Source organism: Bidens hawaiensis, unplaced genomic scaffold, assembly GCF_021521415.1.
Source record: "Bidens hawaiensis isolate Kalapana, Puna unplaced genomic scaffold, B.hawaiensis_p1.1 tig00018403_1, whole genome shotgun sequence".
Taxonomy (NCBI): domain Eukaryota; kingdom Viridiplantae; phylum Streptophyta; class Magnoliopsida; order Asterales; family Asteraceae; genus Bidens; species Bidens hawaiensis.
In genome coordinates, this window is record NW_027492774.1 from 181,664 (window position 1) to 207,461 (window position 25,798).

General features: G+C 33.1%; 2 protein-coding genes and 2 non-coding genes across 5 annotated transcripts; 3 read left to right on the plus strand and 1 right to left on the minus strand.

Annotated features, from left to right (window-relative positions):
* The first annotated feature begins 623 nt into the window (after positions 1–623).
* On the plus strand, positions 624–725 carry LOC143555894 (small nucleolar RNA Z43). Its single transcript, XR_013139279.1, has one exon. It is a non-coding gene; the product is annotated as a small nucleolar RNA Z43 (small nucleolar RNA).
* A 198-nt stretch (positions 726–923) lies between these two features.
* Positions 924–1,014, plus strand: LOC143555893 (small nucleolar RNA snR60/Z15/Z230/Z193/J17). The gene has a single exon (XR_013139278.1). It is a non-coding gene; the product is annotated as a small nucleolar RNA snR60/Z15/Z230/Z193/J17 (small nucleolar RNA).
* Positions 1,015–10,998: 9,984 nt separating this feature from the next.
* Positions 10,999–17,675, plus strand: LOC143555888 (diacylglycerol kinase 5-like). 2 transcript variants are annotated; one of them, XM_077045359.1, is made up of 12 exons: positions 10,999–11,053; positions 13,571–13,893; positions 13,982–14,110; positions 15,177–15,262; positions 15,348–15,474; positions 15,566–15,614; positions 15,695–15,777; positions 15,870–15,937; positions 16,175–16,249; positions 16,342–16,435; positions 17,069–17,182; positions 17,275–17,675. In XM_077045359.1, the coding sequence occupies exons 2-12, from the start codon at positions 13,573–13,575 to the stop codon at positions 17,608–17,610; spliced, it is 1,482 nt and encodes a 493-aa protein (XP_076901474.1). In that variant the 5' UTR covers positions 10,999–11,053; positions 13,571–13,572; the 3' UTR covers positions 17,611–17,675. The 2 variants fall into 2 exon arrangements, with proteins under 2 accessions (XP_076901474.1, XP_076901473.1); XM_077045358.1 differs by having other exon boundaries at positions 11,021–11,049.
* A 2,382-nt stretch (positions 17,676–20,057) lies between these two features.
* Positions 20,058–23,639, minus strand: LOC143555865 (protein ULTRAPETALA 1-like). The gene is made up of 3 exons (XM_077045340.1): positions 23,087–23,639; positions 21,306–21,624; positions 20,058–20,390 (listed from the first exon to the last, which is right to left on the minus strand). Exons 1-3 carry the CDS (start codon positions 23,298–23,300, stop codon positions 20,216–20,218), a joined length of 708 nt encoding a protein of 235 aa, XP_076901455.1. The 5' UTR covers positions 23,301–23,639; the 3' UTR covers positions 20,058–20,215.
* Positions 23,640–25,798: the final 2,159 nt, after the last annotated feature.

A 25,798-nucleotide genomic window follows, 5' to 3' on the forward strand; every position in this document is an offset into this window, starting at 1 on the left:
AAAAATACATTCGTATTTCTATAATATTAAAGAACGAATATCATTTTTTTAATTAATGATTAACATTTTTAGAATAATTTAGTGTTTAAAAATGTATTTCTTTTATTTATATTGATATTCACTTATTTTGTTTTAAATATTAGTAAACTTATGATATTTAAAATATATATATTATTTAAAAATTAATTTTCTTTATATTTATCATGTCCGAGTACTCTCCGAGTACTCCTCGAGTACTTTCTTCAGGAAGGTCGGGCTGCCTAAAGACCGTCTAGCAACTTTTACAACGACCTTGTAAAAAAGCAAGTGCAATAACATCATCTTACGATATGTCATGGTGATTGCCAAAATGTTGTCACACTCACCTTCATCCAAACACACTCTTTCTAGTTTCTTCTACTATAGGTTAAAATCGAAAGGGGCCTGAAGCCCAATGAAACCGGCCCAATACAGGAAACGAATACCATGGTAAACCCTAAGAAGGACCCCTCTATAAGTAGAAACGCACACTGCATTCTTCCAGATCTAGGGTTTGTGCATCCTTTAACAGATCCATCTTTGTTTTGTGTTTATTCATTGTTGTTTTTGATTTTTATATTTACTTTTTTTAAATAAATAAAAGAGGGCTATGACGATGCAATGTGATAAGGTCTCGTTCGTCGTAACGGTGATTCATAATCCCCTTGCCGACCATCCTGTTATATCACCACCCATAAACTGAGTCCACTTATTTCCTTGTTTTTTTATTACTTGGCCTATGATTAAATTTAAATCAAAGACAAGCATATGTCTGAATTTAACCGTGTTGTGTATTCTAATCATCTTAATGAGGCCTGTTTTTTAAATCCTTTTTTTTATTTAGTTTATTATTCCTATGTTGAAGTCTAATAGTTTGTTTCTTTTGAATTTTCGTTGAAGATTGAGGAGTTCAAATGATGATCATTTGCATAGTTCAAATGATTTTTATTGTGATTAGAAAATTTTTTAGTCTTTCGCTCCTATCTGATGAACTTCTCAATGTCATTTGCTTGTGCCCATATAAGTATATAAGTTATTATATTCTTTATTCTGTTTTATAACCATACATCTACTTTTGTTGTGGTTATTCTTCCCAAGCGTAATGTTTGGTTGTTCATGTGATTTTTTAATTCTTTATTAAAGGCGGTGTATTGTGAACTATTTTAGGTGTTGGTACCTTGAATCGAATATATGTTGATCACTTTCTTTGCGAATTACTACTGGTGACACATTCTCTGTTCATTTAACGGTTTGACGCTAGTTTGTTAGATCAAGTGATTGTGAGTAATGTGGCGCTAGTAGTGACTCCCCGGGTTAGTGTTGATGTATTTTTGATATATGGTGGTACAAGTGCTTTCGGTAGTAACCACACACTTGCTTTAGTTTGTTCATAATAAAATTGAGACCGGTGTTATAACTTAGTAAATATTTCTGTATTGGCTATGGAGTTTGATCTGATAACTTGAATGTTGTAATCTAGCATCCGAGTAACCATATCTTTGACATTGACCCAAAGACCAACTCTTGTTGAAATCAACTAGTTTCATTTAAGTTTTAACACAAACCAAGTTGACGATTTTCAAGTGGCATGTTTGTCCCCAGTGATTTAGGTAATGAACCAAACAAGTTCTTTGGCTATGAACAAAGTTGGTAAATGGAAAAATTGTTTTTAAAGAAGCAATTGCTCAGTTGAGTAAAAAAATGTCTTTACAATGCTCTTAATTGCTTAGTTGAGCTAAATTTTTCACCATATGAATGGTTCTTGATTTGATATCAGATATTGCGACTTCATTGTCGTAGCCTATGAAAACTAGCTTGGCATACTGGCTCATGTTTGGTTCATCATTTGTTGCTGTCATTCAATTTGATTTCTTTCCAATGTTGTGGCTTCTACTTATTCGTCTTTGATTGTTTTGGCGGCTTCTGTTGCCTTCTGTTGTCTGTTTGCGTTTTTTCCGGTGAAAAAGTTGTTCCGAGTTCAAAAATTGGTGAACCAAGCTCAGGTTCGAGTGTAGGAGACATACATGGGCGTTAGAGAATTAAAACTTGGATCGTTTTCAGAAATATACCGTGTCCATGACAATAGCGTCAAAAACTTGATGTAGTGCGTGGTGTGTTGTTAAAGTTGTGTTGTTAAAGTTGTTATGATGGAATTTAGTTTTGGCACAAGATCGTGTGTTAAATTTATAAAAGTGATTTCTACTAAAGGAGTGTTTGGCCTAGCTTATATTTTTGTGTTTATGTTTATATCTTTTTGAAGCTTATAGCTTATTTTATATCATTTTAGTCTTTTTAAGTGTTTGGATTATTTTATAATCTAAAGTAGATTATACATTTTAATAAAGATTATACATTTTAATAAGTTGTTAAATCTATCATTTTTTATTTGTTATATTAATCTATCACCATTTGAATGCAAATAAGTAATTTATCTCATTAAACAAATAAGCTTTTTCAAATAAGTTAAAAAATTATCTTTAAATAAGCTTCTATAAATTACCTTATATAAGCTTATAAGCCTAAGCTAAAAAAGCTAAACCAAACACTAATTGAAGCTTATTTTATAAAAAAAAGCTAAAAAAACAATAAGCTTTGCTAAAAAAAGCTATGCCAAACACCCCCTAAGACCAACCAAACACAAAATAGGTGGTTTTCGTACAAGATCGTGTCGTTAAAGTTTTTAGGTAATTTTTTTAAACTTTTCGAAATAATATAAATATATATTATATAAAATAGGTGAATGATGCGTGTGTGTGGTATAAAATATAAAAGGATGGAATGAGTTGCTTTAGCACAAGATCGTGTTTTAAATTTATAAAAGTGATTTCTACAAAGACTAAACACACACAAAATAGGCAAGTGTACCTATCGCATATGTAGAATAGTATTGATAAGAACCAAATATCGATCCGTGGACACAAATGTTTCTAGTAATAAATCGTTGTTTTACTTTAATCGGATGTTTTAATCATTTGGGGTTAATTTTTGATCTTTTTATAAAATGTAAATACTTATATATAATATATATAGGTGACCAAGACAATAAATTATAAACGAGTTGTTCAATTATGCGAAGGTTACCATCTAAGATCAAGAATCCACTCCATTTTAGCATTGATAATTAATATGTAGACATGCGATAAACTTGTCGTAGCAATATATGATAGATAGCTCCTTAAACCTTAAGTGAGTATCTTTGGCACTAAGGAGGTAACGTGCGCATTTTAAAGTCCACCCTTTCCTAATGTCACACCACCTCAATGATGTCAATTTAAGTTGGCAAGTAGTTTCGTAAAGTAGAAAGATTAGGATTGACTCCGATTTCTCAAATACCAATTCTAACAACTTCGGGTGGTTGTAGTGTAGTCACACAACCTCCCCTTGGATGATTTATGTAGGTTATAATTACACATTCCGTTAACATATGATTTCTTTAACTAAAATGATATCCTAAGCAAAGCTATATTCGGATTACCAAGACTTAGAAAAATACATCATAACTTATATCTCATCATTTCTAAGTACAATATAAGGATCCATGTTTCGTTAATATATCAAAGTATTTATATATTTCAAGAACATGAATCGATCATGAACGATTGCCAATAGAATTGACAACCACCAACTTTGAATTAGTGATTTAAGATGGAGTAACATTTCGTATCAAAAGATAATTGTAATATAACCATGTACTTTACTAGACTACACCACATGTCTTGATTAATTATCAAGTAAAACAAAGCTTCTTCATAGATTTTAGATGGTAAAAGGAGTTTAGCTCATAATGAGCATGATGATAAACATTAAGATGAATGATGGTAACAAATACATGATTAAACTTGGAACAATCTAACCAATTGCAGATGAATCTTCCTTCTTAATGATGGTGATGATGGTTGATGGTGATGACCTCTAAGCCTTCAAACTCTTCACTAGATCTTCAATATGAGTGTTAGTGTGTGTTTTTATAAGAGAGAACCGGATAGAATTCTTTTCAAGGCACACCAAATGAGTGCAACATGAGCCACTATTTATAGGCAATCTGGATAGTGAGGCACGACCCCCGTGCTTTTATGAGCACGCCCCCGTGCATTTTTATGACATGTGCCAGATTTGTTTGTCTTTTCCATGAGGTGGCTACGCCCCCCTGGTTGGTAGGCACGACCCCGTGGTTTTTAGTGACATGTGCTCAATTCTTCTTTGTCTTCTCTGTGTTCTCATCCACGGCTCTGTGCTTGATGAGCACGACCCCGTGATTTTTCTTTCAGATTTTGTCTTTTCTTGTGTTAGAAGCATGGGGGCGTGTTTCTTTGTTTTCTTGTGTTTTCTTCTGTTTTTCTTCGTCTTTTTGCTTGTTTCTTCGTTTAGGGCTTGGTTTTACATGAAAGTATGTTTTATTATGATAAGTAGCGTTTTATGCTATGTTATTAAATAGAAATTGCAGTTTTTAGGGATTATTTGATGCCGAAAAGATGTATATTTCTATGTACATCAAACATCCCCACACTTGAACATTGTTTGTCCTCAAGTAATCTTTTTATAAATATCCTCTAAAAACAGCAAGCTTAGATTATAACCATCCCTTAAGTGAGCTCCAAGAAGATGAAACAAAAATAACCAAAAAAATTTTTAGTGATAAATAAGAGAGAACTTTTGTTTTTATGAGTTTCCGTTAATGCAAAACGTCACGTTCTCACAATGTCCACTCACACTCGGTTTTATATCTGATCATACCTGTGATGTATGTATGTGAACACTCTTAGTCAAAATGCAACCTGTGAAAAATAAGCTTGTAGCAATTTCAAATCTCCACCTTTGTGAAGGGTTGCATAGATTAGAAGGTAATATAGGTTGGTTTTGTGTGAGTCGGGATTTGGTATTTGTGGTGGTTCAAGGGTTTAGGTTAATGAGGATGGTAAATATAACTTCTGCTGCATGTCGGGGGTGGCTTAAGATGTCTTCAACGGTTAGCTCCTTTCTCTCGATTGCTTTTTTTTAACTAGTGACTCTTTTAAGGTTAGATCGTCAAGACCAGTTTTGTCGAGGATGTGGATCAGTTCTTCCTCAATCCTGCTCTGAACATAACTCCCAACTAATGGATCGTTCGACTTTGAGCCTAATAGCCCCCACCCTCATTAGTTCGGTATATTCATGTGAGACTGCGTTTGACTTTTTCTACATCTTCCTTCGTGGGATCAGTTTCCGTATCCTAAGAATCGTTCATATATTTTCTTTCTTCTTTTCATTGTGCTTTTGGAAACTCCACAAAATGGTTGCCTATGTTCGTCCTGGCGCCACTTTTTTTTTCACCTCATTGCTAAAGAGAAAGATTCTCTCCCTAACTTCTGAAGGCTACTTAGGTTTTTTGCGAAATGTATGCAGCAAAGGAATTTGAAATCGAAAGAATGCATTTCCAGTTCTATAGGGTTTTCCGGTAAAAGACCAGTATTGTATTTTACCGGTGAGAGGGATAAAGTGGTATGGTAAGGTTTTTTGGTTTTGTGATTTGAAGAATGGTTTGATGGGATTGTGACAATATTACCTTCTTCCTTATACAACGCTTCGTGCGGTCTTGAAATGAATAATTGCGACAAGTTCTAAATCACATGAAACATGTGACTCACTCAAAGCTTCCGAAAAAAATATTTATATGGCATGAGGTTTATCTCACAGTAACGGAGGAATTGGGTATAAACGCCATATTTTGCATAAAATTCTTCTCAATATTACAAAACTTCTTTTTACCTTTTTCACTTTTTTTGGTTATAATAGATTTGCAGTTGGTTATTTGCAAAAATATTTCTTGGATATGCTTTTGGTTTTGTTATAAAAATAGTCTTTGTTTGCTACAAAAATTTAGTTTATTATAGAATCTTTATAATTAGTTGAGCAAGCAATTGGTCAAGTAATTCCCCTCCCCACACTTGAATCTCACATTGTCCTCAATGTGAAAAGATTCATATAAAATATGGTGGGTAAAATGGAAAGAAACCTCCCTACGGCCAACGAAATTTCGACAGAGTGTCCCCTGTTTTTCGTCCGTTTTCCTGTAGTGTACCTAAATCATAAAAACTGCATACAACCAAAAACATCATAATAACACGGAAACTTATTATTATTATTATTTATTTTTATTTTTATTTACAAAGCCTGGTTTAATCAGGGTCTTGGCCAGACCCTACTTCCAATATGTTCATCGGTTTTGGTGAAGGATTAGTACCTCCGAGACGGTCTCGAATGGTCCATCGATGTATGGTTTTAATCGATGTCCATTAACTTTGAACTTGTGGCCATCAGAATTTGAAATCTCAACTGCCCCATAGTCAAAAAATGATTCAACTATATGTGGACCTGTCCAACGAGATTTCAATTTTCCTGGGAAAAGACGTAAACGTGTGTTATATAACAGTACATGGTCGCCGACTTGAAATTTCTTATTTCCTTTTAAATGGGTGTCGTGTAAACGTTTAGTCTTTTCTTTGTAAGACCAGAAATTTTCATATGCCAGTGCTCTTAGTCCTTCAATTACTCTTATACCCTTATAATAAAATTAATTACAATAATAAAGAAAACATTTTGATTGGTTGAGATGATTTCTCATACTTTTCGCACTAAGAGGACTTCTCTCTTGAACTTATATATATATATATATATATATATATATATATATATATATATATATATATATATATATATATAAGTTTAACCCCCCGTATTACGAGGGCTGTTTTATATTACTCGTTTTTAATATTTATATACTTTTTTTAGTTTAACTTTATTTATTGTAAGGAAATTTAAAATATACTTAGAGTTAGAGTTTGATGATAAAAGGGTTTCATAAATAACTAAGATGTTATAACCTGGTTTAAAAGTTATATAGGTTTGGTAAGACCAATACCCGTTTATTTTTTTTACTATAAAATTGTTTCTTAATTTTAAATATCTTTTTTTTAAATCATATAATAATTTTTAGTATATCCTATTTTATAGGATTTTCACATGTGAGAATAATTTTTAATTTAATGAGATGTTATAACCCGTTTAAAGAATATCTGGGTTTGGTAAGACCCATACCTGTGAATTCGGGTCAAATGCATGAGAAGCCTCCATTTAAAAATCAAGCAAATATGGTAACACCAAAAAAGGGGGAACGACCACATTGCGACACGTATGATTTTGATGTTTTCATTTATATTATATATATATATATATATATATATATATATATATATATATATATATATATGGTGAGTATCATTACAGAACTGTTAAATTATTTAAGAACTTGAAGGAACTCTTATTAACTGACGTTTTTTTATAAAAAATTTTGTATATTCATGTTATTTGAGTGTAGTTTTATCACTTTTTATATCTATCTTTACGATTACAATTATGAAATTAGTTTTTACACAATTCTAAATTTTTGTTTACACGTATGTAAATTTGTTATTATATAAATTTTACACATATGTAAACTTGTGATTTATATATGTAATCAAAAAATTATTTTAGAAATATGATATAACTACTCTATAACAATAGTAATATATAAAAAATTTTCAAAAAAATTGTTGGTTGTTATGAGTTCTTAAAGTTCTTAAGTTTTTTGGAGTTCTGTAATGAAACCAACCCTATATATATATATATATATATATATATATATATATATATATATATCATCCTTGATCTTCTTCTGGGTTCGTCTTCTTCCATTACGGGTACAAACCCAAACACCATTTGCTGCATCCCACTCTTGATGAACGCGGATGTTAGGAAAAGGGTAGGCGATGTTTTGGTTGATGCTATCAAAATGAACAATATACTCATTCTCGCAAGAAAATGAGGGGTGATATATATAGGGTTGACATATCGTGTATACCCGTACACGATAAGACACGAACACGATAATACACGAACACGAAATGTGTATACATGTACACGACACGAAAACTTATCGTGTACCTGTAACCCAAACACGAACATGAACATGTCACTACCTGGTATACATGATTATACACGATAGTACACGATAATAGTTGTTTAGAAATAGATATTTGACAACCTAGCGGCGGAGAGAGATATGGCCGGCGACGGGTGATGGCCGGAGAGAGATATGGCCGGTGACAGGAGGAAGGCCGGCGACGGGTGATAGCCAGAGAGAGATATGACCGACGACTAGAGGAAGGTCGGCGACGGGAGGATGGCCGGCGGTGGTGGGATGGATGATGAGAGGCGAGTAGGCGACGACTGTGGTTTGGTTTGTAAGAATTGTTTGGATGAATTTAGGGTTAGGGATCGATGATATAATATAACTATTATATATATATTCTAGTTTGATCCTCTCGTGTTACGGGAGTTTATTTAAAGTTTTGTTTTTTAATCGTTTTGCTATTTTATGATGATTTTTACGTAGTTTAGTTTTAATTTAATACATATATATTAGTTTGTTATTATATTTTTTAACGTTTGGATTTTATCAGTTGAGATGTTTAGGTTTTTTAGATTTTTAACAAACAAACATAAACGAACACGAGCATATTGATTTTTTTAAATGTACAAACATGAACACAAATATTTGTCTAATGAAAAAAGAGGCGTTGATTTAGTTGACGATGGTGGTAGTATTGGAAGTTAACCGACGATGTAGATGATAAACCAGCAATGAAGAACATGTCAAGCAAATAAATTAAATTAGGGTTTGATAATGAAACTGTTTATCAATTAATGAGATCTTATAACCCATTTGAGGGAGTTTGGTAAAACACATAACCCGTGAAAATTATTTTTTGATAATTAATGGGTTTTTTCACATATAAATGAGATGATATAACCCGTTTAAGGGTTATCCGGGTTTGGTGAGACACATGCCCCGTGAAAATTATTGTTTGTTTATGAAATAGTTTTACAATTAAATGAGATGTTATAACCCTTTTAAAAACCATCTAGGTTTGGTGAGACCCATACCCGTAAATTTGGGTCAAATGCATGAGAAGTCTCCATTTATAAATCAAACAATCTGGTGGCTCTAGAAAATGGGGGGAACAACCTGAGAGCAACACCTAGGATATTATAGTAGGCAATTATATATATATATATATATATATATATATATATATAATTTTAAAAATAACCAGGTATTAACAGGTACCTAGCAGGTAAACAGGTATTATACCTGTTTAGACATGAAAATTAACAGGTAATTTCGTGTCTACCTGTTTAGTACACGAAACCCGTTAAGGCCTTACCTGTTACATGTTAAAGTCGTGTAGGTACGTGTCGTGTATTCGTGTCTCGTGTATAAATTGCCAGTCCTAGATATGTATATTAAAATGAAAGAAGAAGATGAAGGATGCCATATATAAACATGAAAAATAAGGAAAATTAATTCATCAAAAATATTTACATTACATGTTGGTGTGGACGGATTAAAAATAAATCTTGTTGTTGTGGACGGAATCTCAACTTATAAGAACAAAACCATAATCTCGTCTTCTTGGTACAAATTCGTCTCAAATGTGTCTTGGAAGACATAATTTATATGAACATTTTTCAAGGTGTTTAAAATTTGGATTGATAAGTTAGGAAACATAAAAAACCGTCTTGGAAAGACTACTTTGAGATAAATATTTAGTGAGAAAATATGGATGATTCCTTAAAGATTTTCAAAAATTTGGTCGGATCACATGTCAAATTACGATTGGTCTAGAAATCTCGTTGGATCTTATCCCAACGTGTCACCTTAGTCCATATTTTATTAAGCTAAAACACATTTCTTCTCTCTCACTGTAAAATGGTTATATTGAGAATTTTCTCTTTCGTAATTCTCGGTTCTAAGAGAAAATTCCCTACATGACCCAAATGAAGAGAGAGAGAAAAAAAGGATTCAAAAAGTCCCAACTTTCCCAATATGACCCAAGCAATTTGTATTGAGGCGACACATTGGAAATATAACCGACGAGATTGATGAACCATTTAAAAGCTGATACGTGGCATGAATCTGACAAATCCAACCGTATTTTTGAAAATCTTGGGGTTTTCGTCCAAATCTGTTCATTAAATCTTTTTATAAAAAGCAGTCTCTCCAGACGGTTATTTTTGTTTCCTATTTGGTCCGTTCAAATTATTACTATTCCTAACTTTTCTTCATCTTCATCTTCATCTTCATCTTCCATCTTCATCTTCTTCATCTTCTTCATCTTCATATTTCATCTAACAATAAACCATTGTTCTTTTATAATCAACAAATTAACTCAACCACTCAAGTAAGAACAAGAATTCGGAATCGCCACTTTCCACCGGACCCACCAGAACAAGAATTAATTCTGTCACTTAAACCATCACTCGGAACCACCACTTTCCACCACGCATGCATCACCCTGCTATAGCTCCAAACCAACCAAAGAAACCCCTATAATCCGTTATTAGACCCGAAACCTACAATGGAATTTGATAATATTGTAGTTTGCTCCAATGGAAGAAGATGGAAGATGAAGATGAAGATGAAGTTAGGAATAATAATTATTTGAACAGACCATGTATGAAACATAAAAAAAACCGTCTGGAGAGACTGCTTTTTACAAAAAATTTAATGAACAGATTTGGACGAAAACCCAAGATTTTCAAAAATACGATCGAATTTATCAGATTCTTGTCACGTGTCAGCTTTTAAATGGTTCATCAATCTCATTGGTTATTTTTTCAATGTATCGCCTCACCATAAATTACTTAAATCATATTGAAAAAGTTGAGACTTATGAATATATTATTTTTATTCATTTGGGTCATCTAAACTACATCATCATCAATTCATCATCGTCAACGACCCCACCACAGTTCAATTCAATTCAATTCTGCATCTTCTTCACTTTATCCAGAATCCTCTTTCTCTCTCTCTCACACACAAACTCCATCTCATGGTTTGAAACTGAAACTAATTTAAAAGATTGAATAGATACAATCAATTCCAAAGTCAACTCAAATTCCGTAGTTCAACTACTTTCAGATCTCAATTTCTCTCCGAAGCTGCTCCCGGTACGTACGTCATTATTATTGTTATTATTCATCCATACACAAGTTCTTTCCAATTTGATCGAATTAATCCACAAAGTCCTCAACTTTCTTAAACTTTTAGCTTACAACCACTTTCAATTACACCATGGATTTTCAAATTTTATGATTTCGGATCACATTACAGAAGTCAAATACTAGCTTCGTATGTTTATAATTTTAACTTTTTTTAATTAAATTTATTTTATTCCCATTAATATATAGCAGGCTTAAAGATAATCAAACTAATTTGGGCTGATCACTTTAATTATGGATCATCGGTTAAGAGTTAATAGTGACTGTCACGATTCATGAAAGGGGTCCGACTGATTATATTCTTAAAATGTTTTTGGATCTTTATTATTAACATATAATAATCTTGTTTGTTTTTAATTCTGTTAAATAAACATTAGGCCATATGTAATGGGGCTACAATTTGGGCGATTTTGGGCGCGAACACCCCCCACCCCCCTGGTGGGGGGGGGGGGGGGGGCGATTTTTGGGCAAAAAGGGGCGGGGGCGAGTTCTTTTCGTCGCTTGGAAGAAAAGGGCGAATTTTGTGGTGGTGGGGCCGGCATGTATGGATATGTGTGTTATATATATATATATAGAAAAGGGTTCAAATAAGAATAATGAGTTTCCTAAGAATGGTAAGAACCAATAAATTTTTGACATTTGACATTACAAATGATGGTGAAAGAACAATTCTATGAAACTATGTCGGTTATAATGATTAAAGAGTAATTCTAGGAAACTATGTCGGTTATTGGTGATTTTAAATCTCAACCATTGATTAACATGATCCAATGGCTATGATTTATTCCTAGTATTCCTAGGAAACTACTTCTTTTTAGTATAACCCTCCCATATATCTATACTATATATAATACACCAAACAAGGGCAAATTAAGACACCCAATTTTAAGTAATTTACAACACTTAAAGCATGAGGTACATGTGTTAGTAAGGGTAAACTTGTCTTTTAAACACAATCCATTCAATTTACAAGTTTGGTCCCTCATCTTTAACCATATTATGTTTTTAATTTAACTTGTAAACTAACTTCCCACCCATGATTTTTAAACGACTATAGCCTTTTCAAACGTTAATATTTTTATAAAAAAATTACACCATAAAAACGAGCATTTAATTCTCTTTAATTTGGATATGATATTGTTATAATTTTTACATTTTAAATAAATTAATATGTTACGTAGGGGTGTTCAGTGTCCAGTATAAACCGCGAACCAACCGTTCACTACGTTTTGAAAATTTTGAAACCGACCAACAAACCGAAAGTAAAAAAAGAAAAAGAAAGAAGAAGTCAAACCAATGACCGATTTAAACGATTTCAAGGTTTTAACCGAACCATAAACACTTATATTTGTTACGTTATTAACAAGTTCAAACACCCGCTGCATCGCGCGGGCACCCGTCTAGTATATATATATATATTATATTACTATTTGTAGCCCCTACACAATTACACCCCAAAAACAAATTCTCACCCCTTGCTGACTGGGCGCAAAACAACCCAATTTGTAGCCCCTCCACTACACATAGCCTTATAGATATTTTATTTGCCTGGGTACTTTTCATCCACCAGTGAAAATATTGCTACACATATTCTTTTTCTTTTTTCAAATACAAAGTGTATTTAAAATAATAGTTTGCAACTCATGTGTACTAAGTTTATACAAAAGAATCTGCATACTATACATGAACATACATACACACTCACATATGCTGACTGAGATTCATTATAAAACACTAAATTGTTGCACGAACAAACCTAACTCCTTGAATATTTTGATTAATAATTCCTATTTAAAAAAAATATACTTCTACAAATCAATCAATCAATCAATCAATCAATCATACCCAGTAAAATCCCACCGACAGCAAAGCTATAGGTAGGGATACTTCTACAAATCTAGAATACAAATTTATATGTTATATACATGAAAACCATCATATATATTTATATATTTTTAAGAGTTTATGCACACATGACTTAGACCACCTGTAGTGGGGCGCTTTGGGCGTTTTGGAGGGGGGAGCGCTTCCCACAAAGCCTCGAATGGGGGAAGATTGGTAGGGTCTGATTGGTTGGTTGGTGGTTTGAGTTGTATTATTTTTAATAATGGTTATAATACGGCAATGATGGTAGGGGCTCCATACAATACACACGGTCTTATGCATGTGTAGGCGCTATATGTGAATGAAATTTGTTTCAAATTTTAATAGTTCATAAAAGATTTATAAAAATTGCATATTTACCATTTTTTTATGTTTTAAAAACTTCTAAGATGTGAAAAACAGATGATCTATTTGTTCTGCTTGCTTGTACTCTCAAAAACACTGTGTTCTGTCTATAACCCTCCCCAATGAACACACACACACACACACATATATATATCACATACGTATAAATATATATATACTAGTATACATGTATGTATCTATTTTGTCAAATTCCTAAAGTTTTATGTGATATGTCTGCCAGAAATGAAGAACCAACACTCATCTTCCGAAACCTTTTTGAAGGAATTCTACATTCCAGATTACATCCTCGTCCCGGGTGAAAAACACGAGGTTCTTCATGATCCCACATGCCCGACAATCGTATTCATCAACTCCAAAAGTGGTGGTCAACTCGGTGGTCAACTTCTTGTCACATACCAATCTGTTCTAAACCCGAATCAGGTTTTTGACTTAGGTGAACATGCTCCTGATCAAGTGTTGAGAAAACTGTACGGCACTCTTGAAAGCCTTAAGCATAAAGGAGATGAATTGGCTGCTAAAATAGAACAGAAATTGCGAGTGATTGTGAGTTTGTTTTTGAATTTAAGATGTATTATATGGATTGTAATGTTGTGTGTATGATTGAAATGGATGTTGGTGACGTGGATGACAGGTGGCAGGTGGAGATGGGACCGCGGGTTGGTTGCTTGGAGTTGTTAGTGATCTGAAGTTATCTCATCCACCACCGATAGCAACTGTGCCTTTAGGAACGGGAAATAATCTCCCGTTTGCATTTGGTTGGGTGAGAATTATGTTAAATGTTTGCTGTTAGTTACCTTGGTTATTGGTTGAAATGGGTTGGGTCGGGCCCGAGTCCAGAAGGGTCGGTTTTAGTATGGGTCAAAACTGGTCGGGTCAGGTCGGACCGGGCTGGGTATAGCTGACCCACATAACACTTTTTCCTTTTTATTTCATAAAGTTATATATAAAACACCATGTTTAAGTAAATTAAAATGTCATCTTGAAAAATAAAGACTATGTATAAATTATACAGTATAATAACAAGGCAGCATTTGAAAAATCGGAACCAGCTCAACACGCTTAAAAAAATGTTTGTTTTTAGTTTTTTATATAGAATAATTAAAAATACTATGATCAAATTTAAGATAAAATAAAATGCTTGATTTTATGGTGTAACTTTAAATAAATATTAACATATGAAAAAAATATATTAATGTTTTTAAGAGGGAACTTGATAAAAATCAACAGTTTAGATTATTCCAATTTTACTCCTCCATTCCTTTTGATTCAAGAAATTTGCTGACGTCGAGCCTTTAGATCATCTCAACCAATTTTAAATCAATGGTCCATAACCTTTCAATTGTAGTTTTAAAGCATTCTTTACTAGGTTCATTACAAAATATTAAATTATTACAAGAACAAAAAGAACTAACTTAAAACAGTGTATGCTGTTTCAAAAACTTTCAAAAATCATTAAACTAATTTGTTCGTATGTTTTTTCTTTTCATTTTTAAAAAAACCTACACATATTTACACATGTGTAGGTTCTTTAAATAATGAATTTTGCTTAGATATTTTAAATGTTGGAAGAGATGAAAACAGTCTTTGGCGTATAAGTTATAACTCTCTCCTAATTAATTGATGTGATAAGTAGAAATTAAAAGCACTTTTCTGTTCTCGAATTGCCACCTCTAACAATAGTGAACTTAATTTGAATATCAGTTCAACTTAAGGCTACCTGTTCTATAATGCAGTAATTTTGCTCATCTTTAGCATATATCCAGTTAATTAAACTATAATCCCTTTGTTGTTTTTATAAATTTTAACCATGATGTTTTAACTTTCAGGGAAAGAAGAATCCAGGAACCGATCGCGCGTCCGTTTTAAAATTCTTGGAGAAATTTTTGGAAGGAAAAGAAATGGAGATAGACAGGTATATCTATTTTTTCATCAATCAATAGATTTCAGAAGTAGTAATATTTATATTATATTTGTAATTGAATTTTTACATGATGCAGTTGGCACATTCTAATGAGGATGAAATCTACCCCAAAACAAGGGTCGTGTGATCCCATCGCTCCCCTCGAGTTGCCACATTCTTTGCATGCATTCAATCGCGTGTCTGATACTGATGAACTTAATGTGGTAAACTATTAATAAAAAGTTGCTTTTGTTCCATAAAATTTGAAAGTTGTTTGCTACATGTCTTGTTCACTTTCACTTGGTAAATGTTCAGTCAGGTCACGACACGTTTCGTGGTGGATTCTGGAACTATTTCAGCATGGGTAAGTCAACCATTGACTTTTTTTTGTTAAGTCAACTGTTGACTTTTGTGTTTTATGATATTTAAAAATCTGTTACATAGGCATGGATGCTCAAGTATCGTATGCATTTCATTGTGAGCGTAAGTTACATCCAGAAAAATTCAAAAACCAGTTGACTAATCAGGTATGGTGTTACCCCCCCCCCCCCCCCGCCCTTTCTCTCGCTTTCTCAGTCTCTCTCACGGCGTGAAATTTACCATGTGGTTTTATTTGTAGACCACATATGCGAAGATCGGTTGTGCTCAAGGCTGGTTTGCTGCATCTCTCTTCCAACCTTCGTCAAAGTGAGTTATTAATAAGGCTCGTTATGAAAAATACTATGCAATTGGGTTGGTAGACCACATGATGTAGACGTGGCAATGATGACTAGTTTTTCGAAAATTGGGTTATTTGGGTCTATTTAAATTATACATTGGGTCCAAATGAGTCACTCTTATATATATACATATATAGACACACACACACACAGACACATAATATGATTGGTCCTGATGAGTTTTGATTATTAATTTTAAATACAGGAATATTGCACAACTTATGAAGGTTAAGGTTATGCAAAGGCATGGTGTATGGAAAGAACTCAAAATACATCATAGGTAATACATAACTGATAACTATTAACTACCTTTTTGTTTTTTTATCCATACTGTTTTAAATTTTAACCAACACCATCCTTGTTGACTTGCAGTATCCGGTCAATTTTATGCCTCAACTTGCTTAGTTTCTCCGGGGGACTGAATCCTTGGGGAACTCCAAAACGAAATTGGAACAAAACTGGTGATGTTAGTATCATTTTTTACTTTTTTTATAATCATATTTTATGATAAATAACCAACAACACCCTGCTAACCATTGGGAGCCGATATAAAATGCAGCTACGGGTGTATACGAGCCAAGACGCTCGTGAGCTACTCGATATTGGTTCGTTAAAATATCGAGTTTAAGTGAGCTTGAGCTCAAAAAATAAGCTTGTTTAATAAACAAACCCTAGCGCATCTCCCTTATTGAGCTCAAGCCGACTCACAAGCCTATTATTTGTATAATGTTATTTAATATAATAATATATATTTATTAGGTATTATTACATATAAAACTATGATAAAGTAACTAAATAATATATATTATCTAATATTTAAAAAATATAGTTAAAAAAGTATAAAAATTAATTAAACTAAAATAAATATAAATCAATTAATAAATAATAAATGAGCCAAGATTGAAAAACTATTCATGGGCCGAGCTCAAACTTCAGAAACAGAACTTAAAGCTAGTCAAGCATGGGCTCGGCTTGTTGCAACCCTAAATGCGGCTTATGTTGAGCAAGTGGCCTACAAAAGTTTGAAGGCAAAAACCAGTGGAAGCTGGATTCAAACCAGGGACCTCATTTTACATATTTTTATAACATTTCCTTTCAGATTTTGACACCACCATATGTTGATGACGGGCTTCTTGAGATTGTTGGATTCAGAGACGCATGGCATGGGCTCGTTCTACTCGCACCCAAGGGTCACGGGACCCGTCTCGCACAGGTTATAATTGAATCCAAAATTTAAAACACGGGTGTTTTCTAATTTCGGTATTGAAAAACAAAATTTGAATATATTTACTTTTTTGTGTTTAGACACAGCGCGTGAAATTTGAGTTCCACAAGGGTGCAGCCGACTGCACATACATGCGGATGGACGGGGAACCATGGAAACAACCTCTCCCTACAGACGATGACAGTGACACGACTGTTGAAATCTCACATCATGGGCGAGTGAAGATGCTTGCGACACAAAATTGCATTTCAAAAAGTGTTAAGTATGCATCATCGACGCATTCTCATGATCAACCTGATGACGGTGATGACAGTGATGATGAACATGGTACGCCTTCGGGTGAAGAATGGAGAAAGTTTGGTGCTGCGGAAACGTTTAAGATGCTGGAAGATGTTGATATATCTCGCATTAGTTAGTTTTGAGTTTATGTGAGAGTTGAGACAGTTAATATGTGGTTATCCTTTATTTAAGATTGGATATAAACTAGATGATGTTGATTGAAGGTAACTTAAAAGATGTTTATGTATAGTGAACTTCAATATTGTGTGTTGATTGAAGGTAACTTAAAAGATGTTGATTGAACTTCAATATTGTGTGTTTTGTTAAATAGCATGGAAACTTTTGTAGGAAAAGGTGTTTGACCAGACCCCGATTTTCCAAAACCAGGTTATACTTGAACCCGGTTCCATACCTGAATCCGGGTATTTGAAAAGCCCGATTTATGCACCTCTAGCCACATACCTTAAAACATTATTTGGCCTAATATTGAAAATTTGTAATGGGCTTGGGTAACTTAAGCTATAATATCCACCGATCTACCAATCAAGTGAAAGCATAAAAGCAAAGTCTCATGCTCTCATAAGATATAACAACTTAAAAGAGGACATAAAATTTATTATAAAAAAAAAGATGGTTGGCTTACCATAGATCAACAATGAGAAGTAAAATCAACTTAACCAACTTTGGTCAGCCCAAACAAAGTCAAAGCTGGAGAACAAGCCAAAAGTAGATAGAATAGCATTGTCCAACCTTACATTATTGGAATTAGGTTAGCTACAAATTGCCGGTAAGCACCAAACATGTCAAGGTTGGCAGAAGACATACAATCTAACAATCAGTGTACGGAACCGTCACGGTCTGGTCAGCTCCAACAAAGTCTTGCCAACTTTCACAAGTAAAAAGCTGTAGAATTTGGCAACATAATACAAATGGTTGATGCACTGTTTGACTTTGGATCGATCGTCCCATTTGATGGTATTCATAAGCATTCTCATAAATATGTGTTAATGGGTTTGAAAAACATGCTAATATAGAAATATTCATAGTAGTATGTATACAACATTCATGATGAGTGATGACTCTTGTCGGAGCAAACCAAATTCCACTTGAGAACTAAGTAATGCCTAAATCCTAATCTATGTTGATATTTGTATTATTTGATTTTGTTTATGTGAAGACCTTACTCCTAGTTGTATGATAAACATGTAAGCTTTTGTCTCCCATGCTAGTCTTCTCTTGGGGCCTCATGTGCTCCAACATCATCATGAGGAGATATATGTGAAGTTCCATAATTGGAAACATTGGCGTTGAATATTTCACGCACTTTAGACAGATGTCTTAACAAGTAGACCTGATCCGCTACATCGAAAACACCAGTCAAGGGAATGCATTATGAGTTTATGACTAACTTCATCACATGCATGTTTATGTGTAAGTCCCAACATATCTTGTCTTTTTTATTAATGCATGTGGTTCGTGAGCCCCATCACATATACTCTTACTACTTTTATGCAATGTTTAGAACAAGATTAAGATTTCAAACCTCCGCGTCACATTATTAACAACAAACAAGTTAAACAGCAGTAAAAGTTTGAACGACAATACCATTTGAAATTTACCTTGTACATATGTTTCACAAGTATATGTAAATTATATGAGGTTCAAGATCAGCAACCTGCATTGGTTACAAATTATATTCGACTGGATGGATGCTTAACTATTTTTTTTGTTTATCGATCTTGATGTTATACTTTTGTGTAGTATCATACTATCATGTTGTTATTCTAATCATATTGCACTTATCATTTCTCAAGCATCAGTTACACTTATTTATTTTGTTATTATCGGTGAACAGAGTAAACCAGCCTAGCTAATGATATGCTTAAATATTTTTTGTTCATCAAGACTAGGGGTGTGCACGGTTCGGTTATTAGCATTAACCCAACCTAACTGATCGGCTATCGGTTCGGTTCAGTTCGGTTAATTTCGGTTAATAACCAATATCAAACTTGGGCTAAAATTTTGCTTAAAAATACATGAAATGAATGTATAACTACATGAAATGAAGGTTTAAATATATGAAATTGAGATATTAATACATGAAATGGAGATATATGTACATAAAAATGATAGTATTATACTATTAATGCATATAATGCATGAAATAGAAGGAAAAAGGCTTTAAAATATTTAAAAAATGAAGAGTTCGGTTATGTTAATTTCGGTTAATTCGATTTTCGGTTATATTGGTTCGGTTTCGTCGGTTTTCGGTTCGGTTTCGCTTAACGATTCAGTTATTGCTCACCGGTTATTGCTCACCCCTAATCAGGACTCTTTAAGGTGATGCAACATGTCACTTATTTTCAAGGTATGGCGTTACATCAAGCTACATAAAATAAGCTATACCATTGTACTTTTGTCTTCACTCAATATCATGACAGACATGGAAAAAAGAATCAAATTTTGTGTGCAATGAGTTATTTTATATATTCCATTATAATGGAGTGAGCAATAAACAGATCTGTTTGCTAGGTTATATAAATCACTTTTTCTAAACAATAAGTTTTTGCAACATTATAAATAAAGGTTTGCAAGTACAATTGACTTGAAAAAATGAACTTTTACGAATAGCATTCGTGTGAATTAAGGGAATGAATTATTGTCAAATTAAATAAGTAGCAGAACAAAATAACAGTGGCATATGAAGCAAAGATGATAAAATGATAATGTCAATTGTAAATTCTAAGCTTTTGAGTTGATGATGAAGTCAATGCATGTCTGACAAGAACAGTCTGAAAAGCGACAGGTGGCACAGCCGAAACAAACACAGGACGTGCAGCCTTTGCAGGTCGGTGAACGCACGCACCCTCTGTATATCCTTCGGCTCGCTCTTTCCTCGTCACCGTCACATGTTATTCTGAAACAGATAATGTAAATGTAAACGATCATGATCATCATAAAAAGTAATCACGGGAACTAAACGGGTCACATTCACAGGTTGGTGGGTCCGAAAACCCAACACAGACCAAAAATCATGTCAGACACATGAACTCGAACATGAAACGAGTATTCGCGGTTTGACACAAACATGACTCGTTTAACCCGACTTTATTATTTTATTTTACCTTTTGCATGTTTATTACTCTATAACTATAAATTTATAACTAAAATACAAAAACTGTAAAATTTATAACTCGTTTAACCCGACTTTATTAAAGTCGATGTAAAATTTTCTTTTAACTTCTAAATTTTGACATAGTATACCTACCCATGACATAAACTCGATTTAAAAAAAAATAAAAAATAAGCAGGTTAAAAGGGTCAACCGGCAAACCCATCAGGTTGACCGAACATCACCCGTTAGTTAAATGTGACTGCGGGTCCGAATTTAGACAATCCCTCATTTGGACCTCCCTTCATCATAAATGTGTAAATGAATTTAAACATACACAGTTAGTGAAAGCAAAAAAAAAAAAAAAACAGTTATAAATAAAGGTGGAATGGACTTATAAACGTTTACATTTTACTTCTAAAATCAGTACAAAATGCAACGGGTTAAAAGGGTCAAACATGACCAGAAATGTATTGAAATACCAACAACCCCTTAAATCACTTTATTCTACAAACCAAAATTATTATTTTAGTAAAATAGCTTTTGTAATCATATTCAATATTAAAACTTCAATTATTCATAAAACAAACATCGACAAAAATTGTTGCGTGCCCAACCCGACCCACGCCTGTATCAAAAAGTATACATTTTGGCCCAAAAGTCAAATATAATCATCATTTTAAAATTAAATAAATAATACTTATAAGAATGGATAATTACTTGTCATAAGGCATATGAGAACAGTTCCAATTAGCATCTAAAAACGCATCATGATAAGACCGACACTCCTCTTTTGTACGAAGGCGGAACCTTCTATGCTTATTGCATTGTGTGCACCTAACAAATTCATCCCTATGACAAACCCGGCCCGCGTGTGACCTGTTTGACCCATTGGTCAATGCTTTATTGTAATATTTGAGAAGTGCAGTTTTGAACAATGCTACTTTCTCTCCATCCACAATCACCCAAATATTATTCTTCCATTTTCTTGATGTTTCTCTTCCCGAATGCTTCTCAAATGCAGCCGGGCTTAACTTATCTAAAAATTAATAAAAATAATTTATTCAATAAAAGATAAAAACAATTAATATTAATGAATTTTGATTAATAAACACAGACAGCAAAATTCATGACATGGAAATAAATAGAAAACTTAATCAAGAAAGGCTAAAGATTTAACCTTTATGAATCTTTATTAATTATAAACACACAGTAAGTATCATTATATGGAAATTAAGAAAATAATTTGCTCTAGAAAGGATAAAGATTTAATCTTTATGAATCTTTTTATTAACAAACACAGGAGGCAACATACATTATATGGAAATTAATAAAGAATTTACTCAAGAAAATATAAAGATTAAACTTTATGAATCTTTATTGACAATCACAGATTGCAAGGTTCATTATACTGAAATTAGTAAAAAGCTTAATCAGGAAAGGATGAAGATTTAACCTTTGTGGATATTTATTAATTAACACAGACAGCAAGTATCATTATATGGAAATTAATTAAAAAAATTTGTTTACTGTTATGCTATCCCTCATCCTCAATTTCATAGGTCAACCTAAGTTTTTAATGGTCAACCGTTATCACATCTTCTGTTCTTTTTCTGTTTATATGAGTATATGAATGAAAATGCAGCATGCCCAAAATGAATAAAACCTAGCATTTGCATGATATAACATCAATTTTTATCAATGTTGACCAATCATAACAGATAACAAATGCATACAATGATCACATGAAAACTGACTCTAAAAACCCTGCTTAAATAGTTAAATCTCACATCTAGCATCAGTCACAACAGTTGTATAATTATCAAATAATCCTTCCAAGATATCATAGAGAATATGATAGACCACATGCTTCAACATCCATAGACAAAACAGCAATATGAAACATGTATATAGAACGTCATTATGCATTTTTGAACCTCAACTATCACAATTACTCTGAATAACTCAAAAATAATACCCATCTAAGACCAATTACTGTAAGTCTGAAACATCTAATATGTTTCCATATATAAACCACAAGCTTTCAAGTTTGTCATGTAAACATGTAACTTGTGTTGATCAAGTGAATAACAGAAGTACACAGAACTCTGCATTGCATAGCATAACATAACATAACAAAACACATGGTTCACAACTTCACATAGCATATTAATAACACACATATCAAACACATCACCTTCTCAGTTAATAAGTCCAACCAACTAACCATAACTCCATAAACAGAAAATTAGAAATCAAGATAAGGCTTTGACTTCTGCTTACAAACACTAGCAGGCAAAGATAATAATAACAAAAAAACCCATGAAACAAAAACCCAAATTTCATTGAGACATATCATCAAACACTTAACGTGCATGAATCCATCACCCTCAAAAAACACAACAATTATGCAACCACAAAGTGACATTACTTATATACCAACTCAAACAAAACCAACACATTCATATTGACATTAACATGCAAGTGGGTCAACAGTTGACCTTCATCACATCCAGGTGTACACTGGCAGCTGATTTCAAGATCACCAGACACAAAAACCCTAAGCGTCCCAACAGCATCACCGTAGCGGTGGCTCGTGCAGCCGCACGTGACCTCCACGTAATCATCGCCGCCACGCTTGAACCCACTTATATCCTTCAGCTCTTCCTCACTAAACATTGCCACCGACCCATTGTTATTATTATTATTCGCCATCTCTGTTAAAAAGTACAAACCCACACACACGATAATAATGATGATAAAGATTGTATTTTTATGACACGAATCGATGGAAAAGGTTTCCAAGATTGTAATATGGCGAAAAGGGTGTCTGAATATGCAATCTTTATAGCAAAAGAAGGAAACGTTGAATAAGGCTGAAAGAGAGAGAAACCGAGAGGGTTTTGATATGTGTTTTATTTAGTGTGTGTGTGGATACGTATATGTGTGTGTGAGAGAGAGGTGAAGGTTGGGTTTTGTGATGAATGAAATTGGTTGGTTTTGGGAGAGGAGTTGTATTAAATGATACGGATGAGCTAGCTAGTTGTAAAGAAATTAAGAAATATTGGGTGTGTTTTGGAATAAGTGAAAGTTTGAGGGGGTAAAGTGTAAATTTTGATATGAAGTGTTGAAGTACTGTTTGCATGATAAGATATATGACGTTTCAACTTTATGATCATTATATGAACTATCTTTTCATAAGAGTCAAAAGGATTTGGGTTTGGTACACTAACAAATGAGAAAGAAAGATATGCATTGTAAACGTTTGCTTACATTGTGTAAACTATCGTTTACGTTTACAGGTCTTACATGGTGTATGAAACAATAACCCTTAATCAAATATTGAATCATAGGATAGAGACTGGGTTGAATGTCTAATATTACGCGTTTTCAACATTTGGTTTTAGTCTTATAGATGAAAAGATATACACTACAGTTAAGTGTACCTAGACTGCTACATTTCAAAACAGGTATTTTTGAAAAGTCTTTCTTTCATTCTTTGCACTTGAGGCATTATTTTGTCAAAAAAAAAAGACAAAAAAAAAGTTGTGGGCTTCTTTTGTAACATCGAATGAAGGGGAAAAAAATATAATGTTAAATGATGTGAGAAGGTAGATGTTAGGTGTAACAAAATCTTTTAAATTCTTTTTTTAACATGCAAGTAACAATAAAATCTAAGTTAAAAACGTTTTCTTAAAAATCAACATTTTTGTTACGGTTTATGTAGGTAGTCTTGACAAGCATATTTGAGCAAAGGAACTTTGGTCATGTCTCAAGGATCAAGATTCTGATTTGTAGAACTACAATTCGAGTGCTCCGGGTTAGGGTTACGAGTCGGGATTTTGAAAAGTGCATGATGTAAATAAATTCAACGTTATTATATGTTTATTGCAAAACGATAAAACATGAGAAAGCATGTGTTAACAACCAACAAGTGTTTCAACGCTCTCATGTTTTATAAATGGAGAAATTTATTATAAAACATAGATGTTTTGATATTAAAAATTTTCTTGAGGTGTTCTAGCAGTAAAGATTCTTTCTCCTTACCAATAAACAACATAGGGACTCTAGGCCCAAATATGATCTTTGAAAAGAATGCATTATGGGAACAAGGTTTTTATGTATGTTTTTAAACTGTTTTATTAGCCAGCCAAAATATTGTAGTTTTGTACTTTGGTAGGGCTGTGGGACATGCTTCACCAATCAATGTGTGTCTGTGTTGTAAAGGACAAAACCAGAATTGATACCCTTGGAGATTGTCCAACAAACTTTAGAGCAATTGTATGAGTATTAATAATATATTACTTTAAAGCTATATGTTTTTTATTCTTTTAGATTACACTTTTGTTAATATAATAATATATCAAGTCCAGAAGTCTTTAAAACTTTTTTTCGGTAATGATATAAACATGTCACACTGTTAACTCTGTATTCTTTTTAGCACTAAAGTAGTAAAGTCTACAACTTCTGCTGTTGTAATTATTGTTAATATAATAATATCAACTATTAATAATAATCTTAATATTATATATATAGTTATAACTAGTATTAAGAACCTTGCCTTGCGTCTAGGGCGTAAAACAATAAAAGGAGTAATGTTGAAACGTTTTATCGAATTTTTGTGTTAAAGGGACGTTGCAACAAGTCTTCGAGAATTTATATACCTCGGCCGAGCCAAAAAAAATAGGCCCGTAAGCTCTAACTAGTAACGAAATATTATAAGCAAAAAAAAAATTTAAGCCTTTTGTAAATAGGTTTTTTGTTTGGTTTAAACAATTAAACATTTAAATGGGTTTACTTGGTTATGATTTAAGTTGTGTAAAAAACTTTGTGTATAAAAATAAACATAAAAACGTCTCAAGTGAGACTACAACTTGCAACCTTTTGATTGGAAGTCATACCCTGTTACCAATATACCAACCAAGTTATTGTACAATTAGGGTAAAACATTAAATATACATATTTCTTATTCATACAAATATTTATATAAAAAAAATTTGTGCCCCGAAAATTAAGTGCCCACCTGTCACCCACGTTGCCCTATGCCCGAGCCGCCCATGGCAACAACGCTTTGCGACGGTACTATTAAACTGAACAAAAAGTAAATATAAAAAATAAAATCGTTCAACCACACACGTAGCACGCCGTTGCGGCATGTTAACATGAAAAAGTTAGACCGAAATGTAAAGCATTTAAAATTATAACTGAGTCGA

Excerpts from the sequence above, each read along its gene's own strand:
- LOC143555888 (XM_077045359.1), top strand. The coding sequence starts at position 13,573 with ATGAAGAACCAACACTCATCTTCCGAAACCTTTTTGAAGGAATTCTAC. Across the intron at positions 13,894-13,981 it reads AACAGAAATTGCGAGTGATT|GTGGCAGGTGGAGATGGGAC; the intron begins GTGAGTTTGTTT and ends CGTGGATGACAG. Across the intron at positions 15,938-16,174 it reads CTCTTCCAACCTTCGTCAAA|GAATATTGCACAACTTATGA; the intron begins GTGAGTTATTAA and ends TTTTAAATACAG.
- LOC143555865 (XM_077045340.1), bottom strand. The coding sequence starts at position 23,300 with ATGGCGAATAATAATAATAACAATGGGTCGGTGGCAATGTTTAGTGAG. Across the intron at positions 21,625-23,086 it reads TACACCTGGATGTGATGAAG|ATAAGTTAAGCCCGGCTGCA; the intron begins GTCAACTGTTGA and ends ATTAATTTTTAG. Across the intron at positions 20,391-21,305 it reads TCTCATATGCCTTATGACAA|AATAACATGTGACGGTGACG; the intron begins GTAATTATCCAT and ends TATCTGTTTCAG.